Source organism: Astatotilapia calliptera, chromosome 1 (assembly GCF_964374335.1).
Source record: "Astatotilapia calliptera chromosome 1, fAstCal68.1, whole genome shotgun sequence".
Taxonomy (NCBI): Eukaryota; Metazoa; Chordata; class Actinopteri; order Cichliformes; family Cichlidae; genus Astatotilapia; species Astatotilapia calliptera.
Window position 1 is genome coordinate 34,623,633 of NC_137422.1, and position 24,600 is coordinate 34,648,232.

At 40.4% G+C, this 24,600-nt stretch overlaps 1 protein-coding gene across 8 annotated transcripts in view; it reads left to right on the forward strand.

Annotated features, from left to right (window-relative positions):
- The window catches only part of akap13a (A-kinase anchoring protein 13a), a 122,445-nt gene that overhangs the window by 47,657 nt on the left and 50,188 nt on the right, over positions 1-24,600 (forward strand). For all 8 annotated transcript variants that reach the window (XR_013908480.1, XM_026174648.2, XM_080300160.1 and 5 more), the window contains exons 9-12: positions 773-858; positions 12,781-12,835; positions 21,188-21,333; positions 23,958-24,322. Coding sequence is in view for 7 of the 8 variants with exons in the window: in XM_026174648.2 (XP_026030433.2) it covers positions 773-858; positions 12,781-12,835; positions 21,188-21,333; positions 23,958-24,322 (652 nt within the window). In the remaining variant the exon portion in view is untranslated. The remainder of the gene's footprint in view (positions 1-772; positions 859-12,780; positions 12,836-21,187; positions 21,334-23,957; positions 24,323-24,600) is intronic.

The following is a 24,600-nucleotide window of genomic DNA, read 5'->3' on the forward strand; positions in this document are numbered from 1 at the left end:
ACTCGGCCTCAGATACACAGCTACAAGTCTGGAATCTGTAAAACAAACATACACAAGCCAGCTGATGTGAGCGTGTTGCAGGAAGGGAGACTCACAGAGTGAACCTTCAGCAGTCCTCTGTTGGCAGTTTTTGCTCATCTGAAATAATTGTGCCGGAACCGAGTCCAATAAAGAGAGGTCAAGGGCAAGGTTGTGATGTGCGTCACACAGGGAGTGCGTTGTCATTATGAATTAGAGGATATATTTACAGCATGACAGTGTCACAGCATCAGGTAATATCTTGGTGAGCTTGTCAGAGACAAAATTTCTGTTGTTTCCCAGTTTGGGTATGAAGAGTGAAAATCGAATCTGCTACTAGTGAGTGCTTTTATTTATTTTTCTCTTCTGTAGAATATTTATGAGACTTTTTAAGCTTCCAATGACAGTCATCAGCTCATGTTGACTAATAATACCAAGATATAAAGCCCTCAAATTCTCTCTCACAGCTATATAGAATAAAAGAAACCAAAAAAAAAGAAAAACAACTGGACTTTTAGGCTTCTGATAAACTCAGATTCAGTGGTAATGGTCCTTTTCAGTGAAGGATAATAGTGAATAAAACCATCCAGAAACACTTTGCTACTTTGCTATTGTACAAAGTCTGTGACTCATCAGTGTATCTGTGCTCAGGAAAGATAAGTCTCAGAACCATTCACTCTAAACACTTATTGATTCCTATATTTGGAAGATTTGCCATTGCACTGATTGCATTGTGTCGTGTGCCTTTCTCTAGAGGTGGATGTCATCAAGTCTGAAGACACTTTAAGTGATGCAAGGGAGGAACAAAATGGCCCAGCGGAGGGAGCAGACTTCTCCACGGTATGCTTGAAGTCTCTTCTGTTGTTGTCAGCTATCAAGCTCTGCTTTGCTGTTGATGTGTGTTTGATTAACAGAAGATGAGTCACTGTTTGCTGAAGCTTTGAAACAACCAAAGTAGCTTTTGGAGTAAAAATGCTCTGACCAAACAGTCAGCGACTATGCAGCTAAGGTGAGTCTTTGTTGTTTTAATGGGAAATAAGAACAATTGTGTTCTTACATGGACAGCTGGACTTTCATATGCAGTTTTTGTACAGTTTATGGAAGAGTGTTACAGATGTAGCTGCTGTTTCTTGCTAATGCAGAGTCTACTGTTTTCTGTTCTGAATTCAGTTTAGAAATTGTGTATTGTTTTAGCATGCACAGTTTGTTAAAATCTGTCTAGATTTAAAGCAAAGTTAATACTTGATTTTTTTTTTTTTTGTTCTGCACAGAATCTAATGTGAGGTATGGATGAAAAGGCTTTTACTGCTAGTTTTAACCAAACTTGCTGTGTTTTGCTGAAAGTGTCCTTAAGAGTATGCACAAGTCAAATTTCAGGTTTTCTGGAAACAGTAACCAAGTTTGACGTTCTTAAGATACAGCAATAGCCAGGGATTGCAAAAAATTTTCAAGTAAAGAAAAAGTACACCACAAATATTAGAGGAGAAAGAAAAGCCAGATTCTCTTACAAGCAGCTTGATGTGCCAGCTAGATATTTGGCAAGAGTTCAGGAGGAAAGCTGTCTGGAACATTGTAAGACTTGTAGCTTGGACTGGATTATTTATTTATTTATTTTGTATTTTTCAAAAGGAATATATTACTCTGTGAAGTTTCTTTATGTAACACCGATGCATTTGATTTCCTATAAACTCTCACAACTTTTCCCTGCTTCATCTCGTGGGAGACTTGCCATGCAGTTGGTTTACTATCAGCTCAGCTACTGAAGGCATGGATGCAGCTTTTGGTAGACGAGACTTTACTCTGAAATGTTGCTGACTGACAGATTCCTCTGCAGCCATAGACTGGAGTGGCTCTGCTTATTCCTGGGTTGCGGTCGAAGTCATCGGCTTGTTCTAAATGCCAGATGTTTGACTGCAGGAGGGTATACACACAGTGTGCAGGAATGTGGGGTCGCCAGCAGAGGGAGATGTAACCTCAATTGCGTCACTGGAGCTTCTTCTTCTGACCAATTTAATGACCTGTCATTTGATCCTTTTGAAATATCCCCTAATTGCTATGATGAGGAGGAAATCTGGAGTCATGCTGGTGTTGAACAAACTGCAGTAGAAGCTGAGGTGAAGAATGGCCTGAAAACAGAGCCTCAGATGTTCTTTTAAGAATGCTAAGTTACAGTTTTTGAATTCAAAAGCATTTATGGCAATCGATAAGAACAATCACAATAATAAGGCACACTTATTTATTCAACTTATTCTGTAAAAGTGTAAATAATTAGAAAAAGAATTAAAAATAACTCAAGTGGGTTAAAGTGTACATGAAATATATTTTCAGTGTGTTCTAAAACTCAAGGCAGCAGGAAGCAAAAACACCTGACTGCTTAACAGAATCTAAGTGACAGCAACAACAACTAGCTGCATGAAATGAGATGCGTAAGGTTAACAAAGTAATTAAAATCAAAAAGAGTGTGACAGTGTTTTGACGAGATTCAAGCTGTTTAGACTGCAGATAATTTAGTCCTGGATGATTCAGTTTGTGTGACAGCTTTTCCGTTTCATATTTTAGACTTAGCCAATCTGCACGGCGACACTCTGACCCATAAAGTTTATGCTTTTCTCTCCTCCAAACTGCACGTCAAAGCAGACAAAAACTGTTTTCATCAACAGCTGTGAGTCTGTTTGAAGTGTAAAGAAGTGTAAGATATTCAAGATAAGAACACGAGATAAATTTAGATTAGATTTAGGTTTTTTTTGTCTTTTTCCAGATGTGTAAGAGAGAGTGAAAGCTATAATCTCCTCTTGTTGAGGATTTTTAATCCAACAGCTTTGTTATTTAGACAAAACCCATAAGTATCATTTAATGTGACATCACAGTGAGGCTAGATCAATATGATGGACCCATTAACTTCTGCTTGTGTCCTTGCTTTCAGTGTGTGCTCTGTTTAATTCCTCCACTCATCCGATTCAAAATAGATTATAGGGAGAATATGGAGGAGTTGTTGCATAATTTTTTGTGTACTGGAAACCTTTCCTGGTAAAGTGCAGTTTCAAGGCGAAATATGTCTTTGATTAATAACTGCACATGACAAATGACCCCCTGGTGAATGAGACAGCAATGGTCTGTAGAGACATTTTCACAATGAAATAAGAGATTCTAAGGGTTTCCTGTAGTCAGTGGTTACGGTCATGTGACGGAATAGCTTTTTTCCTTTACGTTTTAAAATGCACTCTTACATGGATGTACACAGTTTTCTGTCTTTACAGTGAGGAAAAATGGTCAGCCAAGGCTGAGAAGCTGTTCAAGGAATCCCTGTGTGTTTATACACCACTCTGCATTTAATTATTATTTGTTATTAATCTCTGGCTCTATTTCCCAGGGTGTTTTTGTCCTGTCTTCATCCACTCACCCCCAACCGGTTGCGGCAGATGCCCGCCCCTCCCTGTGCTGGTTCTGCTGGAGGTTTCTTCCTGTTAAAAGGAAGTTTTTCCTTCCCACTGTTGCCAGAGTGCTTGCTCATAGCGGGTCATACGATTGTTGGGGTTTTCTGTTTTCTTTGTATTATTGTAGGGTCTTTACCTCACAATACAAAGCGCCTTGAGGCAACTGTTGTTGTAATTTGGTGCCATATACCGGTAAATTGAATTGAACTAGTGGTTGCAGCAGAATAATATATGAACCCACCAAACAGAACTTCAGAATCAAACATCATGTTTTCTGTTTAAAAAAATAAAATGCCATTCAGCAGCCTCCTCGAGCTATGAGGCACCTGGTGCTCTGTGAAAGTTTCAGTTAGCGTCGAGCTTCATTTGTTTGTGGCTACTGAGATTCACGCCTTTGTGCTACTGGACAACTATAGCCAAGTAGGTCAAAGCTGGATTCTCATGTAAGCAACAACCCACAGACAGCAGGGACTTCAACACATTTGCATACCATCCAAATATCGTTCAGAGGGTTCTCAACCTCAGGCTTCCTTCCCAGCAGCATAGATTTGATTACAGAGGCAGCGGGGGATTAAACTTTGTTACTTTGATTTTTGTGATTTATCTGTTATGCTTAATTAAATTTTTCTTAATAGCAATTTGTGATGAAATGTGCAAATACAAAAGATCAGAAGCAGGTTCAGGACAAAGTTTAGATGAGTTTTTGTAAGCTTTTGTCCAGCTGCTTTTAGAATTGCAATATACAGTTTTTTCTTTTCATTTTACACTTTTTAGGTCTGTTAGGCGTGCCACATATGAAATATGCCCATGTGTACACCCATGCACACACACAAACTAGTTCAGACCTCTATGGTTACAGTTTTTTTCTATTTGCACTTTTCTATTTGGTGGTTTGGCCTTGTTCTAGGACCTCCATGTCCTCCCACGCACAGTATTATAGAACAGAGCAGGCGTCGTTGAAATCTTGATGTGACACTGAGTAAATCAGAAACAGGATGAAAGAGGAGCTGTGCCAGAGCTGGGTTACAACGCGGCTTGTGGATGCAAAGCAACTATAGGCAGTGTTCATCAGCTTTAATATCACATCCTGTCTGCAGTTTGCCAGTTGGATATTTAGAAGAATCTCAGCTGATTTTTTTTTACTGGCACTGAGATCAGCTGATCTGCCAGAATTGCTAGTGAGCTTGATTTCTTGGCATTCTAAATTATTCTTTGTGTGTACTCATTTTTGATCTTATCAAGAAACTCAAACATATTGCCTTTGAGCTCGTTTGGGGAGTTAAAAGAGAGAACAGCTTGAGCAGGAGCTTAATGTGCTGCAAGAAATAATAAATAAGGGTTTGGGCGTTTAGTGTCTTTATGTCCACAAAATGGCTTTTCTGCTCTGAGCGCTCAAAGCGTTTTATACAACTCGCCTCATTCAGCCATTCACACAAGCACTTTCTTCTATACTTTCCCAGTGTAAGTGCTTTCTATCTAACATTCACACACATTCATACTCTGGTGCAACTTGGGGTTAATATTTGACATGGAGACTGGAGCAGAACCATCAACCTTCCGATTTGTGGGTGACCTGCGTTATCTCCTGAGCTACAGCTACCCCACCATAGCCCTCCATGGTGTTCTTTTCCTATACATAGATTTTTGATTGTGATTGTGCATACACATGCCATGCTGACATCTATCATATAACATATCCATATTGGATTAATCTTGATATTTAAGAGTTTTAACATTTTACAAACTGTATGTCAGAGATGGTTTTGGCAAAAAAAGCTTGAAAAAGGTGTAGTTACACCGAGAAGGTGCTCACCAGTAGGGGGTGTTAAAGCTCAGCAGCGTTAATTGATGTTGTTGAATAACGTTAACTGAAGGAATAATGCTCCACTGTCATCTGTCACACAGTAACAATGCAATGCTCTGGATGGCTGATTCATACAAAAAGAGAGAGGTATTCACAGCCTCACAGGGAGAGAGAGAGAGAGAGCGAGCAAAGGCATGAGTCAAACACAGTCAAGAGAGAAGTTGAGACGACAGAGGAAAAGAAAAGTATGGGAGGGAGGTGGGGAGAAGTGAAGGAGGGAGGAGTAGAGCTGGAGTCTGGTGGAAAGCTGCTTCTGCGGCCAGATGTGAAAAGCTTAGCAGACTGCTTCAGTTCTCCTCAACAGTGTTTCTCTTGGATTTTTTAACCTTCTGTTCAATAAAGCAGCCCTGGATATTTAAGGGAAAATGTACGAACGACACAAGCGGAGGTATAGTCTCTGTGCCAAAGGGGAGAGAGCTGTAGACGTGGTTTTGATTAAGGTAGGCTACCTATCGGCGCTTTCAAACAAAGTCGTTTGGTGTGGTGATCCCACTACTGACACAGTATTAACGCTCATTTGAGCTGAAGCTTTGAAAGCATAGTTAAGTGCTCCAGACAGATAAAATGTAATGGCTAAAGCAATAAAAGCAAGGTAAGGCGTCTAAAGCAGAACTTAATTCATAAAAGTAAACCATAAAACAGAGGCTAAAGATAATAAATGACGTTATTACCTGAAACTAAGCCTGTGAACCGGATACTTTTGGAGTGATTTAGCAGCGTAAGTCCTCAGACAGTTTGAAGGCCTCATCAGCGTTCCCCCTTAAAGCTATTCAGAAAAGATATTTATTTTGAAAAGGTAATCATAAGCATCACAAAGTGCTTCAGCGTGTGTCGGCAAACCTGTAGTCCTCTGCCAGGGATGTTGTGACGGCTTTCGTTGTGTTGCTCCCTGGGAGATGATTGCATGGTTGTTGATAGTGGCCCTCCAGACACAGAGTGCTGATTATTTTGGGTGGAGTGTGGTTTCTGGATGTTCGCTGCATGTGTATGCTGTATGCGACACAGAGACAGATGCCTGCGCTCTATCTGTCTCTGTGGAATAAACTGTGTATGAAACTTAATGAGGCTCAGACAGTTTAAGGTCTTTCTGGGGTTTTTTTGGTCAGCTCAGTGGGTACTTGTCTGGCAAACTAAAGCAGAAGATAAAGTTGCTGAAAATGTCTCGCTATACCCTAATTTCCCTCTCGCTCAGAGGTGCCCTTACTGTGTTGTAAAGGTTCTGTGTTAAACCAAATGTAGCGGAGGTTCGATGGAATCTTTCTAAATGAGATGTTTACAGCTCCCAAAACTTGTGCTATTTAAAGCCCAAAAGGCACTTTCCCTTCTCTGCATATATAGAACCTTTTACAACATTTTTCCACTGTGGAGTTTCTCCTTGCTGCAGCTCAGAGACTTGTGCACTGTTGATCAAAGCAATAGGAACTTATGTAACTAAAATCTTAATCATGATAGATCCCTGTTTAGTAAAGACAAAGGAAAAACGTGCTCCTTCTAAGTTTTCGCTCGGACAGAGTGAGATATTACCAAAACCTCATATCCCAATATAACTTATTTTATATTGTTTCATATGTGATTATTTTTGTTTTTTTATTTTGAGCATCTGGAAAAATGTTTGACTAAGGATGTAACCATAACATTTTAATGTATAAAATATAGAACAGTTTTCAATAAGTGTTCAGTAAACGCTCTAAAAATCGTGGCGTTATCCGTAGTAACGCACATAGATGACCCTCACGCAGTCACCGCTACTCAAGAGCTTTTTCTGAGGCCTCTAGCTTCCAATTCTGCTCTATGGTTATCAGGACAATAGGCATCTATCGCAGAGTGAAGTGCTCAGATGAAGTGCACCATTAACATCATACAGGAATGAGTTGTTTGGCTCGTCCACATATCTCTTGTAACGTTGTGTGCTGCGTCTCATCCTCTACTCTGGCCCGACACTCGTAATATAAACAACGCAACTTGACTTGTGTAAAGCATTTTCTGCTGGGCATTGTGTACCTGGATTCGGGTTTTTTGACCAACAGTGTAAATTCAGATCATATCTTTAAAAGTTTCCACTGTTATCTCCTTCCATCTTTGTAAGCATTTAGCGTGCCTCACATCAAAGCTTATTTTAGCGTTTGACATTCTGGGTTATTTTGAGCACCTAACGGCTCTTTTTTTTGCTTCTTGTTTGTTAGCTCTCTCGACACTCTTTCATGTGATTGTAGGTGGCCGGGATATTTGTTGTGTTGCAGTCAGCATCCATTATATTTTGTCATATTACACAGCCCTAGATGTCATTAGTTAGCGGTCACAAGTGGAGGAAACTCCATCAAGGGACATTAAGTGACTGGTTTGATTTGTAAGCAGGGTAAGTACCAGCGATTTTTCCAGATAGAACAAAATCAGGCTTTTCCTGTCAAATCTCAAATAGTAATGAGAAAATGATGTTCACTAACTTATCGATCTAGAGATAATTTCTAGATACAGACTCGGGAAAGAATTTCACAGGCTGTAAAAACTAATCTATGCAGCTATTTAGAGTAGATGGTTAAATATGTACTCAAAAAGCATGGTAAAGTCTGTCGTTAGCTGGTTACTCAGCTGTCAAACATTGTAAAAATAAGTGAAATTATGATGTATCTGGATTTGCTGTTTCTTTCCCTTTAAACTGTAATACCCTCACTTTGTCTGGTTCTTTATTTTAAATAGGTTTCAGTTTTAGTCTTAATTAAAATGAAACCTAGTCATTTAGAGCTGTTTGTAATTGTAAAATTGAACCAAAATAGGTGTCAACAGACTGTGATGAGCCTCGTTTTATTTAAGTCGCACTTAGCCAATGACTCAGCTGGACTGTTTCCTATTGGTTGATGACTATAAACTATAATCTAAACTAATAATCAGTTACTGATGGCTGGACTATTAATTATCGTGCATAAAATAAACTAGTAACTACGCAGCAGTGGGCGTTTGATATGGGGTGTTTACTGTCACAGTGTCTGCTGGTTGTGACATCCAGACTCAGGGCAGAGTAGAGGAAAATCAGTGAAGAGACTTGCTCTGGTATATGTAACACCTCTCTTTAGTCTGTTGTCACTTTCTAAACTTGTTCCAAATGTCAGCTCCTCTTTACCCCGGAGGTATGAAATAGCAAGGGTGTGTGCAAGTGAGTTAGAGAGAGAGAGAGGGAGAGGTAGAGATATGATGGTGTGGGAAAAAGGCTGCTCTGGGCTAACGGTTTCCTCTGGCCTCAGATGGAAACAGGCATTCGGCCAAATGACTTCATTCCAACCAGTGTTTCACATCCCAGCATCTTTGCTGGCCTGGAATCACAAAACACATCATCACTCCACTTACCATCTACAGTAACTGTGAATAACCCTTTATACTAACATAGTACTACAGTAAATATACCCATCAGCCATAAACGATAAAACCACTGACGGGTAAAGTGAATCTTATTGCGATGTTCTGCTGGGAAATCTTGAGTGCTGGCCTTCAGGTGTCGGGTTATACTTCTACCTAAACATTACTGCAGAACAAGCACACCCCAGTATGGCCCCAATGTGCCATAAATATCCAGATCTTGAGCGAACATCTGCAGGACCCAAACATTCAGGCACCAGATGCCACATACTCCTAAACCATCTGGGTCCAGAGATGGGTAAGAGCTGCCTTGTGGCACAAGGGGAACCTCCGGAATAACAGGCTGGATGTATAATGTTTAATGTTTAGGCTAATAGGTGTATATTCTGTTGTACTACACTCCTGGTTTGGCAAACCCAGATATTTCTTTATTTGGGCTCTTTTAGAGCATTTGTGATGTGATTTTAAAGATACGAAAAGTAGTTGTTCTATTTGTGGCACCTTCTTGACCCTTTTTATTGCAATCTTTTTATAGCGTTAATCACAAGATCATTCTATGAATGGAACAATTCATAAAAGTCCTTCCAAGGTGAACCACAGAGGAGATTCATCCACGGGTTTGCTGTTACCAGGCCTTGTTTGCTGAGACCATGTATACATGCTGGACTGGATACAGTCATTCATTCCACCATGGCATCCTTCAGTGCTGCAGAGCCTCACTGGCCGCCTGCCTGTTTAGAAACAAGGCAGCCGTCCAAGTCCTGCGTGCCCCGGCGTATAGACAAACCATCCCGCCTTTTTATTTTTAAACCAGATGTGTTTTTACTGGGTACAGTTTAGATTCCCCCGGCAATACAAATATGCTCTGTGTTGTTCAGAATCGAGGCTGCCAGCTTTCAGACGGGGGACCAGTTCCTGAATGGCTAGCTGTTTAGCAGACCTGCTAACTGCTGATTTGATAAATGTGTGATTTCTTCAACTGATTAAATGAGTGGCTGCTCTACTGGCTGAATCATTGTGTGTCTTGGTTTATATCGAGCATACTAACCACATCGCCTGCCACATTTATCCATGGTGCGTCTGTGAGGAAAAATTTTTCCCTCCTTTTTTATTTCTCATCATTTTTATGACCCTTAAATTGCTTCTTGGTAGTATATTGTTGCCTTTGAGTCGATGTTTTTCTCAGTGAAACAATCATAAAAATGACTTGTTCTTAAGCAAATCAATGACTTTTGTGCAAGCATTGTAGCTGCTCTGCAGTAGGCATGATGGAACTGAATTAGAACATATGAACTGAGAAGAGAAAGAAGTTGATGCTGTGACTGAAATCGAAAAGGCTTTTGTTTTGTCCAGACTGAGCTGTGTACACTCACCTTTCATACCTTAGCCTGCAACACACTGCCAAAAAGAAAGGAAATACAGCAGTAATATTTGAGTAATATTCGTGTATTAAAAGGAGGAATTTGCACACACTGTATAACTACTTCTTAGGTAAAGTATCCACTTCATACTTCATCATACTTAAGGGTTCAGTTCATTTTATAATTAGTACCAAAACACACTGTGGAGTAGAGTATTAAAACACACAGAGCTGCTTCTCTCGCCTCGTTGAATTCTTTGTTCTGAAGTTGTCCTGCTGTTCCTGTCCTCTGCTAAGGGTCGAGTCTTGTTGTCCTTTTTTTTTTTTTTTCCTTTTTCATTTTTTGCAATCTCTGGCAGTCATTTTACCTCTGACCAGAACCTTTGTATGCATTTATGTGTCCACGTTTGTCTGTGTTTGTGTGCGTGTGCTGGCGCCCTCTGTGACCAGCTAGTCTTTCCTCGTCAGCGTGTTTGTTCTCTCTCAGCGGGCTCTGTTTGATATCTGAACACAGCTGTGAGACACGAAGAAGAAGTCTGTGTGTTCTACGCATGCATCTGTGAATGTGGGGGATTTTGTTGTGTGCATGTGAGACTTGATGAGGGGTGGGGAAAGGAAGCATAAGTAAGTGTTTGTCATGTGGGTGCATGCATGCATGATGTAGGTGCCTGTACATGGGGCCAGTTGGTATGCAATTAGTTGTCAGTGTCTTTGTCGGAATGCAAATGGGAAGATCAGACGTGCCACTCCCAGGCCTGGAAAACAGAGTGCAGTGTTTCTCTGCTTCTCAGTGGGCTCCTCAATAGATAGCACAGGGTTAGTTTTATAAAAGCTGAGATCAGCTCCCTCACCCTCAAAGCATTCTGGGGGTGGGTTGACCTTGTTAGTTGGCTAGGACTCACTTATCATTCTGTGTTATATGGGTTTTTTTGTTTTTGTTTTTTGTTTCAGTCTCTCTTCTCTTTTTTTCCCCTGAGCATTATATTAAGTCTTGTTTAGCTATGACTTCTTTTCCTCTTTTTGTTTTTAATATTCTCTTTTGTTACTTTGTTGCTTATGACTCTAACATTTGCGATGAAACGAAATGCCTGGCTTCTCCAGCACATGTTGAAGTGCCTTTGGGTAGCATACTGAACCCCAGCGTGTGTGTACTTGACAGTTATGGGACGAGGAATTGGGAGGAGGCGTGATCGAGGTGAGTGCCTGGGGCCAGGCCTTAGCACATCCTTAAGTGTCTGAAGTAACTACTTGGACCACCACCAACAAGGAGGGGCCATCAGGGTTCAGTAACACTTGGATTGGGTGGCTGTCAAGGGCTCCGGCCCTCGCAGTCTGAACCTCAGTCGAAAAATCTTCTGCTTCCTTGGATGCTGGTCTGGAAGCTCTGGGATACTGTAATGGGCGTTTTTCAGCCTCTGCTTGTAATTGCAAGCAGATACTACTTCTACTTCTTACCTTTGGGAAAAAAAAGTGAGACAAGCTGTTTTAGTCTGCTGCCTTTGTCTTTATTTCATGCGAAGTTAACTAGCTGCTAGCTAAACACAGACTTGATCTTATCGAACAAAATAAAAGTAAGTTGTTCCCCTTTTTTGTTTTTTCTACTCTGATCACTGGCCTGTCCATTTGAAGGTATTCAGTTTTTGCCATTACAGAACCACTTTTACTTGTATGATAAAAACTACAGCATCCATACAGTCACAGTGAATTAAGCTTGTGGGGGACAGCTGTCTTTGATTCCAACAATTCCTTCATCAGATGAACATTTGAGGTCTTTAGACTAGCGACCTGTTTATACTGTTCCTTCAGGTTTCTTTGCATGAATCTTAAAGTTTACAGGGTCATGCTAAAGCGTGTTGATCCGAGCTTGCTGGGGCTGGGAGTTAAATGTTAAAGTGAGGAGGAAGTTAAAGAAAAGAGGAAACAAATTATTGAAGCAGGTCGTACAAGCATCTTATAGAAGATGATATGTGTAAATGACAGTAGCTCCAGTTTACTTCAGAAAGCACTTGACCCTTTAAAAAAAAACTGCATTTTCAATCAGCATGAGGTTTGTAATTATCTGAAGCATGTGGGTTTGCTAATCTGGCTTTGTTAATAAATTAGTAATCAGATTTTAGTTGCCTTGTGACTTTGCATGAACCACACATTGAAAGTCAAAGTTCATCATCTTTAGCTAGATATAATTGATGGAGTTCATTAAAACACAATGAGCTTCTCTCTGACTCTTAGTTTCACATTCAGCGCTGTCAGTCAAATCTGCACAGCTTCGTCCGAACTGTCGAATCTTTTGTGTTGCCTGCAAAGATGGGAGGGAGGGAGTCTGAGGCTTTTGTAGCTAAAACCAGCTCATATACACACACACAAATGCACACACACACATATACACAGCTGTTGTAGAGACCACAGAGGAAGCGGAGCCACAGCGCTGCGTGTTCACAGCCAGCCACAGAGCTCTGACAGGCACTGCGTGTGTGTGTGAGTTGGTGTCAGTGTGACTGTGAGCGCTGAAGGCTGAAAAAGTTGGATCTTTTCAGACAGTTCCTCGGGGGGGATGGAGATAGAGCCAGAGTGTAGTCACTAAATCCTGTGAATACTCTTAAGACCGCTGTTATAAAGGGTGTCTTATCGGTGCCTCCCATCCTGTGTTCGGAGGAACACTTCCTAACAGACATGCTGGTCTGCATCATTATTTCTTTGTGGGTGATGATCACATGTTGCTGAGAGTGATTCAGTGTCTTCCTGTTTCTCTGTAGATCCACCGAGACAGAGAGACGTCGTTCCATCAGCCTTGCAATACTCAGCACTCAGGTAAGAGTTACTGGCAGCTCCTGCTGCTCTAAATTTTCATGTCAAAATTGACAGAATGGGTATTTTTAATTTCTTAATGGTTATTTCTGTTATGACTTCTTCTTTGGTTCCTTTTGCAGCAATCTGCCTGACATGGGTACTTTGCTGTTAGCAAGAAATGTTTTGCTCTTGGGTTGTGTGTGGATTAGTGTTAGTACTGATTAAGCCTGTATCCTGTTTGAAGTGATACTATGTTTCTCTTTGGCCTGGTTAAAGTAGCACTGACATCAAGTAAGATCGTTACATTGTTTGAGACTTGAGAGCAGCAGTTTGTTTGTGAACTTGTGAAAGTAGCTTTTTCTTTCTCCTAGTTTGATCTACTCAGATGACCTAAAACACCAACTTTGACAAAGATAAGATTTTGCTGCCTGATATCGGTGTTGTTAGAGCCCGATCTCGCTCTATTGTTTCTAGTCTGACATTAACAAAAAGTTTCCACTTACAAGCCAAATGGTTGAGTGGTTAACCTGTCACCCAGGACACGTGCCCAGGCTGCCTTTGCGCTCTAATATTCTTGAAACCACACTTTTAAGTGTCTAAGTCTGCTGACACTTGGAGATGTTATGAGGCTACTTTAAAAGGTTTTTAAGTAAGATGCAAATGAGACTTTAGGTAGAAACATGGGCTTTTGACTTGGTGTGTTTTGCCAGCATGTGCACACACAGATGATGAAAAGTTAGATACGGAACAGATGGGGACCAGTGACCCTGATTGCTGTGAAAAGGGCCAGAACATGCACACTCTAATAAGATTTCATCTCTGTATCAACAAGGGCTCATACCGATTTAGACGACTGCTGTTAGGAAAGAAACACTGAAAACCCAAATGAGAAGGAAGTGTCGTTATATAGTTCGTGTTGTCTGTGGGACTGTTGACTAATATAGGCTAGACTCACTGTGTATTATATTTGAATGTTAAATATAATTGTGCTTACAAATAAGGTGATGCTGTGCTTTATATTTCAGTAAAGTCCACAACAATATTTGGTGATATCCCAGTTGATCGTGTATGAAATTTCTGGAATTGACCCCATAAATCATTTAATGTTAGCGTAGGAACACTAGCTTTAAAGGCTTAGACAATTTCCTTCTAGAAGGAAGTTCCGCCACCAACTTGGTAACACGTCAGGGCAGTTATTTTGGCAGTTAACAGATAATGAGAGCCAAAGCTTTAATTTCAGTCGTCAACTTTATTAAGTACATTTTTACAGAATTGCTTGTATGGAGTCCCACCTCAGATATGTTAGAAATGCTTACAAAGTTTAGTTTCTCCAGAAGGTTTAACAACCTTATTGTCCCTCCGTGTTGCACTTTTATTTCAAATGTACAAAGTTATATGACCCTACAGCATCAGCAGTAAGATCATTTAGTATTTTCACTTGTGGTTAAAAATGTCTTGACATTGCATAGTTTTTAAAATTTATTTATGCCCACTTTTTATCACGTCATTTATGCCTGGACCACAGTAGCAGTTTCCTCGAGCCACTCGGGAAGTGTAGCTGGGAAAAATATCAGCTCACTTGTCAGTGCAGCAAGTGGTTGATTGTTGCCATGGGGATATAGTTCACTCAGTATGGGCAATGACTGTAGGAGAAATATTAATGTGAAACATTTTAGATGTTGACACAGATATGTCTGAGTTTGGGCAACAGCCAAAGCAAGATAAGAAAAAGGGATTCTTTGACCTTCATAAGATGAGTCTGTCTGTAGGGAGACTGGTCTCAATAAAAAAAGACCAACAGATCGATGAGCTGGATCAGGCGGAGAACAAACTGCCTTTTATCTGCACTAGAAAACAGATGAAACATCAGTGTGTGTGACAGGGGCAGAGAGGAAAAGAGGCTGAAATGGATGAGACATACTGAGGAAACAAAAAAAAGTCAAACATGGAAACAGAAGGGAGAAGAACCATGGGTGTCAAGTGGAAGTAAAAATGGAAGGGTGGGTGACGGTGGGATTTCCTCTGTTGCAGCTTGGATCAGTTGACATCACTTCCTTTTCTTCCTCATTAAGCCAGATGCTTTCTGCCCTCCCTTTCTTTCTCTCTGATAGTTATTTATTTAGTTAACTTGGCAACAGAGGGATGTAATCCATGTTTCAACCACTGCAAAAGTAGTTTTTTAAGTTGCTGCTTGAAACGATTTACTTAAATTTACTTACCAATTTCATTGAATGCTTTTGTAATATACATATAATGACCACTTTATTAATTACAGCCTACTCTCATGATGCCTGTGTTATCCAGTCATAGGTAATATGTTGTTTGAATATCATTCAGGTCAACGTTGGTGTTGTAGTGGACTGTGTCAGACTGCTGTTTTTCATGAAAGGTGGTTTATATATGCAGCCCTCTGACTCAGTGCCTCATTGTCTCACTGCATTCAGTACTTTGGTTTAAACGTAGTGAAATCTTCAAAACTGGGCGATGAGTTTAGCATGGTAGCGTGCTATTCTCACATGATCATATTGGTAGGTGTAATACATAGCACTATCATTGTGAGATGGGAGATGCTGGCATCAACACGGCCTTGTAGAGCCAACAGAACAACTTGCTGTGGATTATTATTCTTATTGTGTAGGAACATTAATGGTGACTGGATGCTCCTTTCAGATAGAGGTCAAAATCAAAGTAGCTCACAGTATTTGTTTGGCTATAGAAGAAAAGTTCTCCATGATCTTTTGGTTTTTGGTGTCAAAGGTCAATGTGATTTTACTGACTGCAAAAACCTTCCAGGTGAAAGTCGATACTCAAACCTTCTTCAAAGTCAATATGCACAGTCTTACGCAACTGGACTGCAAAAATAAGAGTCAATCCAAAGTTTGGATACACTTGTACTAGTTCATTATTTTCATTGCATTCCATATGATAAGTAATCATAGTAATAAAATAACATCACCTGACTTCTTCAGTGACCCAGCTGAGCTTTTGTTGAACCAGGAAATTTGGTACTTTGGTCCTAGCTTTTTTTTTTTTTTTTTTTAAACTAAATATGCTCGACAGCTCAGTTAGAGGAAGACTAAGCTATGAATACACATTTACAGTGAATTAAAATGATTAGAAGTGGCACTGTAAAATTTCTCATTTATAAATATCATATAAATCTCATTGTTGTTCTGTTGCAAATTTAATTTGTTCAGAAAATTTTTTAAGTAATTATTACCTTTATAAGGAGTTTGTTGCAAAGGCTTCATGTTCACTCTGTGCTTTTGTGCGTGTTATTTTATTTATTTATTTACTTACTTACTTTTTAATGTGTCTCAGATAACGAGAAACGCCCACGCTCTGCGGTGTGTTCCAACCTTTGACCTGTACTGTATATTTGTTTGGAAACTGAAGCATTGGTTCTTAGTGAGAACCAGACCTTGTCAGATCTAATCTCTGTGTTGTCTGGAGACACCGTTGTCATCTTTACTTTTAAAGACCTGGGGAAAAAAACAAAACTAAACTTGCTAAGGAGTAATCTTGGTGCTAGACATTGTGTTTGTGTGAAGTAATGCAAATTTTCTGTTGGTTGAAAAGACCCTTGTGATACTGTTTTGCTGTGGATGATCAGGCAGCATTTAGCCATATTCTGTACATCTCTGTAGAAAAGACAGAATAAAGGACACTTAAAGGCAAACAAGCTACATAAATAGCAGTCAGTGTTCAGTGTGTGAATGGGTGGATGACTGAATGTAGTGTAAAGCGCTTTGGGGTCCTTAGGATCTAAGTAAAGCGCTATACAAATACAGGCCATTTACCATAATTTTAATAATTACACATTTATGCAAAACCTCAGTGACTGCAGACATTTCATTTGACTTGATCAGACATTAAAAGAAAAACAAAAAAGAACAGCTGAGGCTGCTTCTCGTGGCTGCAGAACATGTGCATTGTTGTGCTCTAGGGTGAATTATCCCATCATGCTTCTGGTACATGTTGTGGTGCATGTCTGCTGTGGTTTGCTAACATATGTTAAGTCATTGTTCTGCTTTAGAGCATTGTAGGTCGTGCAATACTTTTAGGTAAAGCCTTGTTCTGTTTATCGGAACTCATTTCCCATATTTACAGGAATCATGCTGGATGTTTCTGCATGTGCCGTTTGGAAGGTTTGAATTGCCGTTTTGTTTAATATACTCTGTAAACTGTGTGCAGACAGATTTTTATCTCTGTGAAAAATAGGAGGCTATGTGGTAACATCCTCTACTCAGAAGTATGAGGACTTTGTCCTTTGCCCTTGCTGAATTTAAAAAAAACGCATGTTTAATTTTGTAAACGTGTTGAAATGCAGATGGTGAAGTGATACCTGATTATGAACTGAACCAGTCTACAGACAAAGGTCACTCAAAGAAAAAGAAACAGCAAGATGATGGTGTATTTCGCAGGTAGTCTGATGCACTTTGATCAACTTTTAAGAAAGGTTAACTGGAATCTTCAACACCTCCTATGTGTAATAAATCAGCCCAGTTAGACAGAGAACCTTGTACACATTTAATATGAAAAAACACAGGACAAGGAAGTATAGGTCGAAGAAAATATAAATACGATTTTATATGAAAGTTCTGATAAAATCTACACTTAGCTGAGATGAGTGTTTTTCCTAACAGGGAAAACTTGCAGAGAAGAATGTTTCTAACCCAACAGATTATTTTTTATTAATTTTTTTTGGTTACTATGCCGATTATTTCAGACTTGAAATTAGATTAGATTGTATCTACTTTTATATTTTTTTAGCTGCACGTTACACTTATTTTTAACCCTCTGAATTTCCCGGAGGAACCCACCCGAGGGATTAATAAAGTTTCATCTAATCTAATCACTTCGGGGTGTTTTTACCTGCAGTTAAACTCAAATGATTTGAATTGCAGTAATCAAAAAGTAGTATACACTGCAGTATAAAGCTGCATTCCTTTAAATGTAAGGATTGTTTCTGCAAGAAACAAGGAAAGCTAGAACAGTTTGACCGTTCTTTTCTGCGTGCAGCTATACAAAAAAATGTCGCCACCTACTGTAGACCAGTAGGTGGCAATACAGAAGAGTCCTTGACCAATCAGAAGTATTCATCGCTTCAAGCCCCATCCCCAAAGTTTCCATGCTTTGACAAAGTACTGCCTACCAAGTAGGGACTTGGGGGGTAAAATAATTTCCCCAGAGTTTAATTTAGACTCAGGTGTCTGCAGTGGAAATGCAGTTGAAATTCCTTCAAGAGTTTCTACTCTCAGGGGAAAGCTCCTGTGGTTAAAAAGTGACGTGTATCTCTGCAGTCAAGGCCAAGTTTTCTGTTTGTGTCTGCTGGTTTATGAATTTAGATTCATTTTTTAAAAAGCTAATAAAATGCTGAATCTGTATCAGATGTGTTCCCTCTGTTGCTCGCTAGGCAGACTGTTTACCTTCAGGAAACAAAATCCTCCTTTACTACAAGTGGACTTTAAATAGAAACCAAAAATCTTGTCCCCTGCATTTGTATATGCAGATCAATTTATAGAGATTGCATGAAAGGTGCAAAAAAGTGGATATGATATAATATATATAAAGTATATATCTGACCTTCTTCACACTTGGCCAGCAGCCTCAACCACCCGTCGACTCATGAGCAACTTTTACACCTGTTCTCTGAGCCTTTTCTATGTGTGCTGTGGTAGTGGTGTTGGGGTCTGTTTGACACAGAGGGAGGAGGACAGCTGTCAAAACTCACAGTCCCCTGCTAGTTGTGACAGACAGCTGTGAGGGGGGTGGAGTCTGAGGAAAACTCCCTGAGTCCACTTGTGTCACCAGCACTTGCAACTCCAACATTCTCACGCACGTTCATTTTTGGATTGTCTGCTAATAGCGGAAATATGACGTAAAAAGGGGCAAAATGTTTTTGCATCGAGCCACCAATGCACTGTGGTCAAGACTAAGCTCTGTTGCAGCAGTTGAGGTCAAAGGTCAGTGTGGATTTGGTATCTTAACTGAAAAGATCTATTGATGTCATGATATGGCAGCCTTCCCCTTTAATGTTTTCTGCATGTTGTCTACATGTTGTAGTATGAGCGAGCAGGATGTGGTTTGCCCAGTTGTCAGTTGTCATGTAGGAACACGTTGGTAATAACTAAACTTGTGACCTTGTTTCTTCTCAAAGCAGAAACCAGAAATAATCCTGCGCCTGTCATGTTGTGGTGTCTGCTGCAGGACTCATAAAGCAGTGTTGATGCAAATATGGAAACTTTAATTTCCCAAATATGATTTAAACTGCTGACTCCTTTGATTACAAAGTTTCGATTGAGACTTCATGAACTCTTTCAAGTGCTCTAATGAGGAATGATTATTTTCTATAGTAGTGATACTCAAATCTGTGCTGTATTACGCAGTTGAGTTCCATCTTTAGTTCAGCCTCTCAGCGCAGGAATGTGCTAATTAGCGAAAACAACTTGTCAGTGTCTGAAAAAACATATGGACTTTTGCTGCTCAATAAGTACTTGAAGCAGCTTATTTATCTGATATTTTCATGTTTTTGGATTGTTTGTGTCAGGCTCAGACTATTTTAGATAGAAGTGACGGAACCATTGTGTAAGAATTTACAATTAAGGAAGTCTCACAATCTTTATGTCAGGATAGCACCTACCTTTGTCCATTGTGACACACTATTCAGTGGTATCACTCGACCCAAAGTGGTGATGTCCCATTGGCGTTGTAATTGGGCTGATTGAAACATTATGAAACCATAATGTTTGTCGGTGCTGTGATCTGACTACCTTCCTTTCATTAAGAGCTGACTGTGTCGACCTGCTCTCTCTGCGATGTTTGTTAAAGGCGCTCATGGTTATTCTACAGAAAAATTGTATACCCCCACTCCCTCAAGTCTAACAACACTATGATGTAAAGAGACTCCCCACCCCTGACGGGTGCTGAATTTTATAGGGTTATGTTTCTGCCAGCTTCAGGATTCCTCGAGCCATCCTTTGCTGGTGTTGGTTAATTAATCTACTTTTATTTTTAGTCTTGATTTTGGCTGTGAATAATTATGAAAAACAAGATAATCTGCTTCTGCTTTTGGGTTGTGCTGAATACAGGGCATGCTTTATTTTAAATATGCCCTTTTCTGTGGCATGTTTAGTTCAGTTTACATTTATTTATAGATTTGTATTTCTCCACTTGAATTATATCTCATGTATGAGGCATCTACTTGTACCCACTCAGCGACACAGAATCCAGGCTCTTGAAGCATGAGCACATACGTATACAAAATCTAGCTTCCTCTTGCTCACATGAGTGTAGGGGATGCAAGTCTTCCCGGGGGATTAAGAATGACTTCCGGTTTTTGAGCAGAAATAGATGTTTAAAAAAAAAAAAATCATAACAACACTGAGCAAATGATCTCATGCAGTTTTTCTTGGCTGTTGGCTAAAGTCAGCCCATTGGTAGATGTCTGTGCCTGAGTACAGGCTTCCTCTTTTAGTTTGGCCTGGAATATTATCTGTGCATGTCCTTACATGTCCAAAAAGCTGTAGCCCCAGAACCTTGTTGCATAACAGTTGTTGTATTCTGTGCTGACTTTAGATTTGGCTGTTTGTAATTCAGTGAGATAGAATAGTGGGTGTAAAGTAAAAATGGCTTGTGGTGAGCTGCTACGGGTAAAGAGCACAGAGACTTACTGAGAAAAACTAACGTGGCATCAGCCGAGGCCTGAGAGTGACTACTTTAAATAGTCATTATTTAAGTAGTCAGTGTGATACACGTGATTCTGACTTATTATAGTTCATATCATTGTGGCTGATATGAACTCGAGTAACTGTCTGCTTGATGTCTGTAATTTCTATCGATCAAGCAACAGAAGTAAAAAATTACTTCTTGCTTTAAAGCTTACAATAAGGTGCAGACTTTGTAAGCATCAGTGTCCATTTGGCCTTAGGGTGACTAATGCAGCTCTTTCATGAAAGCAGTTTTGCAGTACTTCAATAACCGTTTACGTTGTCTTTCTCCGAGTCAGATTTTAACTTCAGTTCCGCCCTGGTACCTTTATGAAACCCACAAACACTGGTTGTTTGCAGTTGAGCACAGACTGCTTTGGTGAGGACAGTCAGCCATTGATCCACCAGGCTTTTCACACCTTCTCAGATTCCCACAAGTCTTTTCACTGATGTCTTACAGACCTGCTTGTGTTTTAGAACAAAGAATGAAGACTTATTGTTTTGGAAACAAGGTGTGTGTGTGTGTGGGGGGGGGGGGTCAGTTTAACAGCCTCTGTTGAGAAACTTATCAGTGAATGTATTTTAAATCTGATTTCACAAGAATGCTTCGTTTCTCCTCTGTTTGATTTTAACCCTGCGATGTGTTAAATGTCGTGTCTTTCAGGATCCTCAGAGTCTTCAACATTTTCCAGTTTGCCCAGTAGGACCAGCAGTGCCACCAGCTGCCCCTCTTCAGCTCACAGAGACTCTGGCAGTGACATAGAGAGCTTCCTGAACACAGAACCCGGATATGACAGCATCTTCAGAAAGGTCTGACCCCCATCAACTTCAAATCAATGTTAAAGTGCTCAAAAACAATTCTTTTAAACTGGTTTAATTATCTGTGCAAAGTGAGAAAAGCAAATGAGGACAAATCTGTGAAGAAATATATATTTAAAAATGTAAACAAAAACATTGCCACTATATATGCTGTAGAATGAACTTCTTACACATCCAAACTGCAAACACATCAATCATTAAATGTATAAATGAGGAAAAATGTAGCAGCCAATTCCCTGTTTACTAAATCCTTGGCTGGCTGTGGTCCAAACATCCGGTTCAGTTGCGCTGAACACCAAGAATATATTTTGCCTCTGCAACTATTCCTATAGGGATTATATACTATATATGAAGTATCTATTTTCTCAGTCTGTGTCTGTTTTTTTATTTATTAGTACCCTGAGGCAGAGATGCCAAACATCTACTAAGCATCTTTTTAAGCCGGCAGCTCTCCTCCGCTGCTGGGAAAGTGCAAGCTGTGGTCCCTGCTGTCACTCTGCTGCTGTTGAAAGTCTGTTTGAAGCCAGGCACCCTTTGGTTAAAGTTGAAACACTTGTATCTCTCAGTTTCTGCTGTGTTGAGCACTTGAAACATGCTCATTGTAATGTGAACCGTATGTCATGTTTGGTGCAAACAAAGCCAGAGAAGAGAATATCAGCTGCCTGGGAGTATACAGTGTGGTGCTGAGGGTTGGGACACTGTAGATAGGCCGTGATGGGGCAAAATGAATCCGCACAAAGACTACAGGAGCTAAATTCTGAAAGAGAGGATTAACGTCTTTGCTGCTCTCTGAAGGGAAACGCTTCTTTTGTGAAATGTAATACTGTAAATGTAGAATAAAGAGGACATAGACGGTTTCAACAGTCGTGACTTATCTGAGTTTAACATGTATGTTGTGCCATCAGATAACATTTAAAATCCTGAAATAAAACAAAGTTTAAAACTCAGCTGGGTCCTTCTCTTATAGCGCTGAAGCTGACGTTCACATGCACTCTCTGCCCTTGATGTATGCTCATGCGTTGTCCGACTCCCAGAGGAAGTTGTGTTTGCAGCATAAAGCAGATCTTTCATTCGCAGCTCTCCGACAGAAGCAGCTCTATGCTCGGCCCTCACACTGCAGCTGGCAGCACAATAGACCCAGTTAAAGCTCACACCTACAAATTAACTCTAAATGGACTATCCCAAACCTGTGTGTGTGTGTGTGGGCAGTCGTTTTTTCCCACCATTCCCAAAGAGCGGTTTTACTAAAACTATTTGTTTTCCGCGTGCTTCTTATATTATAGAGCTGTCAGGTGAAGACTTGTCAAGAAATCAGCAAACTATACACAAGCATATGGCTAATTAACTTGCAAGAATACATATTAGTTTACACATATGCGGTGTACGTACACTTTATATTTGCCAACTGCTAACTGCCAACTGTCTGTGGATTTGGATCACTAAAATGGTCCTGTGACAATGACAAATGGACTTTAAAAAGACTATATATCACTAAGAAGTGTTTTCCTGGGAAAGGTTTGTTTTAACAAGGTTGCTATCATTTATTGGTGTTTGTTATAATGCCAGTGTTGCTATAAAGTGGCGCTGGCTCATTATCCCTAAGCCATGCCATTTGGTCCTCATTATATTCCATTCCTGTGGGTTAAATGGCTCTTCAGCTTACTCTTAATTCATCTCATGCCTCAGTGAAGAAATGCTGATGGATATACAAAGTGATAGCCCGAGTAATTAACAATGATTTCAAGGACATCTGTTTTGCTGTGTTATGTTTTATTCATATTTATTATGCTGTGTTGGAGTGCCCTTTTTTTCCTGTTCTGTTACATTCTGCCCTTAAACTGCAGGTGTAATAAAATGACAAATCACATTATGGATCTTAAATAGTCTCCTGTTATTGGGGTTGTGTGGTCCTCCATATAGAAAACACTACGCTACTTCCAGATGAACAGAATGAACCTTTTGGGTCCTTCGTATAGTCCTATTGTTCCCTTGTAGGATTGTAGGATACCGTCACCAAGGCCAGGGTTAATGTAAGGTGGTGCTATCCACTCTGTGTAATGTGTACCATGTGACCCAAGCAAAAATAGAACCAGCCAGTGAGAGGGCAGGAGAGCTTTGTTCACTTACAATAAATGATTTAGCCTTATGCACCTAGGGACCATAAATGGATAGATATCAGCTGAGCAGCTGTTGAGACATAGCGTCTGCAGGCTTTTTTGTGGGATTTTTTTTGCCGTTGATTATCACTAATTCCTCAAGTTGTCATCCACAACCTTGCCTCACAATAGCTTAGTAAGCACACACATGTTCTCACGCTCCACTTCCTGTGGTTCTCAGAGCAGAGCCAGACTCTTCACACTTTCAGTTACTGTTCACGGTTCACAAGCGCATTACTTGATTAAACCTGGAAATTAATACTTTACGTGGAAACAGTTGCATTTACATGTGTCCGCGCTCCCTAAAATAATAAATCAACATTTTATTAGTGTGGCATTGACTTCATATAGTGCTGATTTAGCATACTGGCTCATGATAAACCATAACTTTTTGATGGTACAGTAATGCTTTAAAGTAGTGTAAAGTTATACCTTTTCTCTTTTTGGGATGTCTTTCAGAATGATGAACCTGTGACTGGAGGAGACAGTGCCAGCGAGGTTTCGGTCTCCTGCTCTTCCACAGACGACACCGCCAGCGTCGGCCCGACCAGCTCCAGCCCGGAGGGCAGCCAGGGCCTGGGCTGCAGCTGGAGTCCAGAAGAGGGCATCCAGACCGTGGCACCTACCACTGAAGGACTGGACAGTGAAGGTGGAGAAGGAGGAGGGGCAGGAGAGGCTGAAGAAGAGGCCAAAGATAGAGTAACTGAGGTGCCGCGGCGTTCCTGTCTCTTTCGTAACAGCAACCGTTCCCTGTCACCTCTTCGCCGCCACAGCTGGGGTCCTGGAAAGAACAACGGAGGAGACGGAGAGATGAACCAGAGGAGGTGAGAGTGATGAATACTGGGTTCTTCAGGATGAATAATGTCTAATTGCATTGTTGATGAAGTGGATGTAGAAATAGAAATGTTTCTCCTCCGTCCTAGATACTGGCTGCTGGTGTTAATCTGGTGTTAGTCAGTAGATGTCAGCAGACTTGATGTGTGCCTCTTTCAGCATTATTAGAGCTTGTTGATGTCAGTCCTTCTGTGCCATGTTGAGTGTTTCCTCTTCATGCTGTGAGCAGCTGTGTTGCCATTTGTCTTGCGTTGGCAGGGAGCTTCCA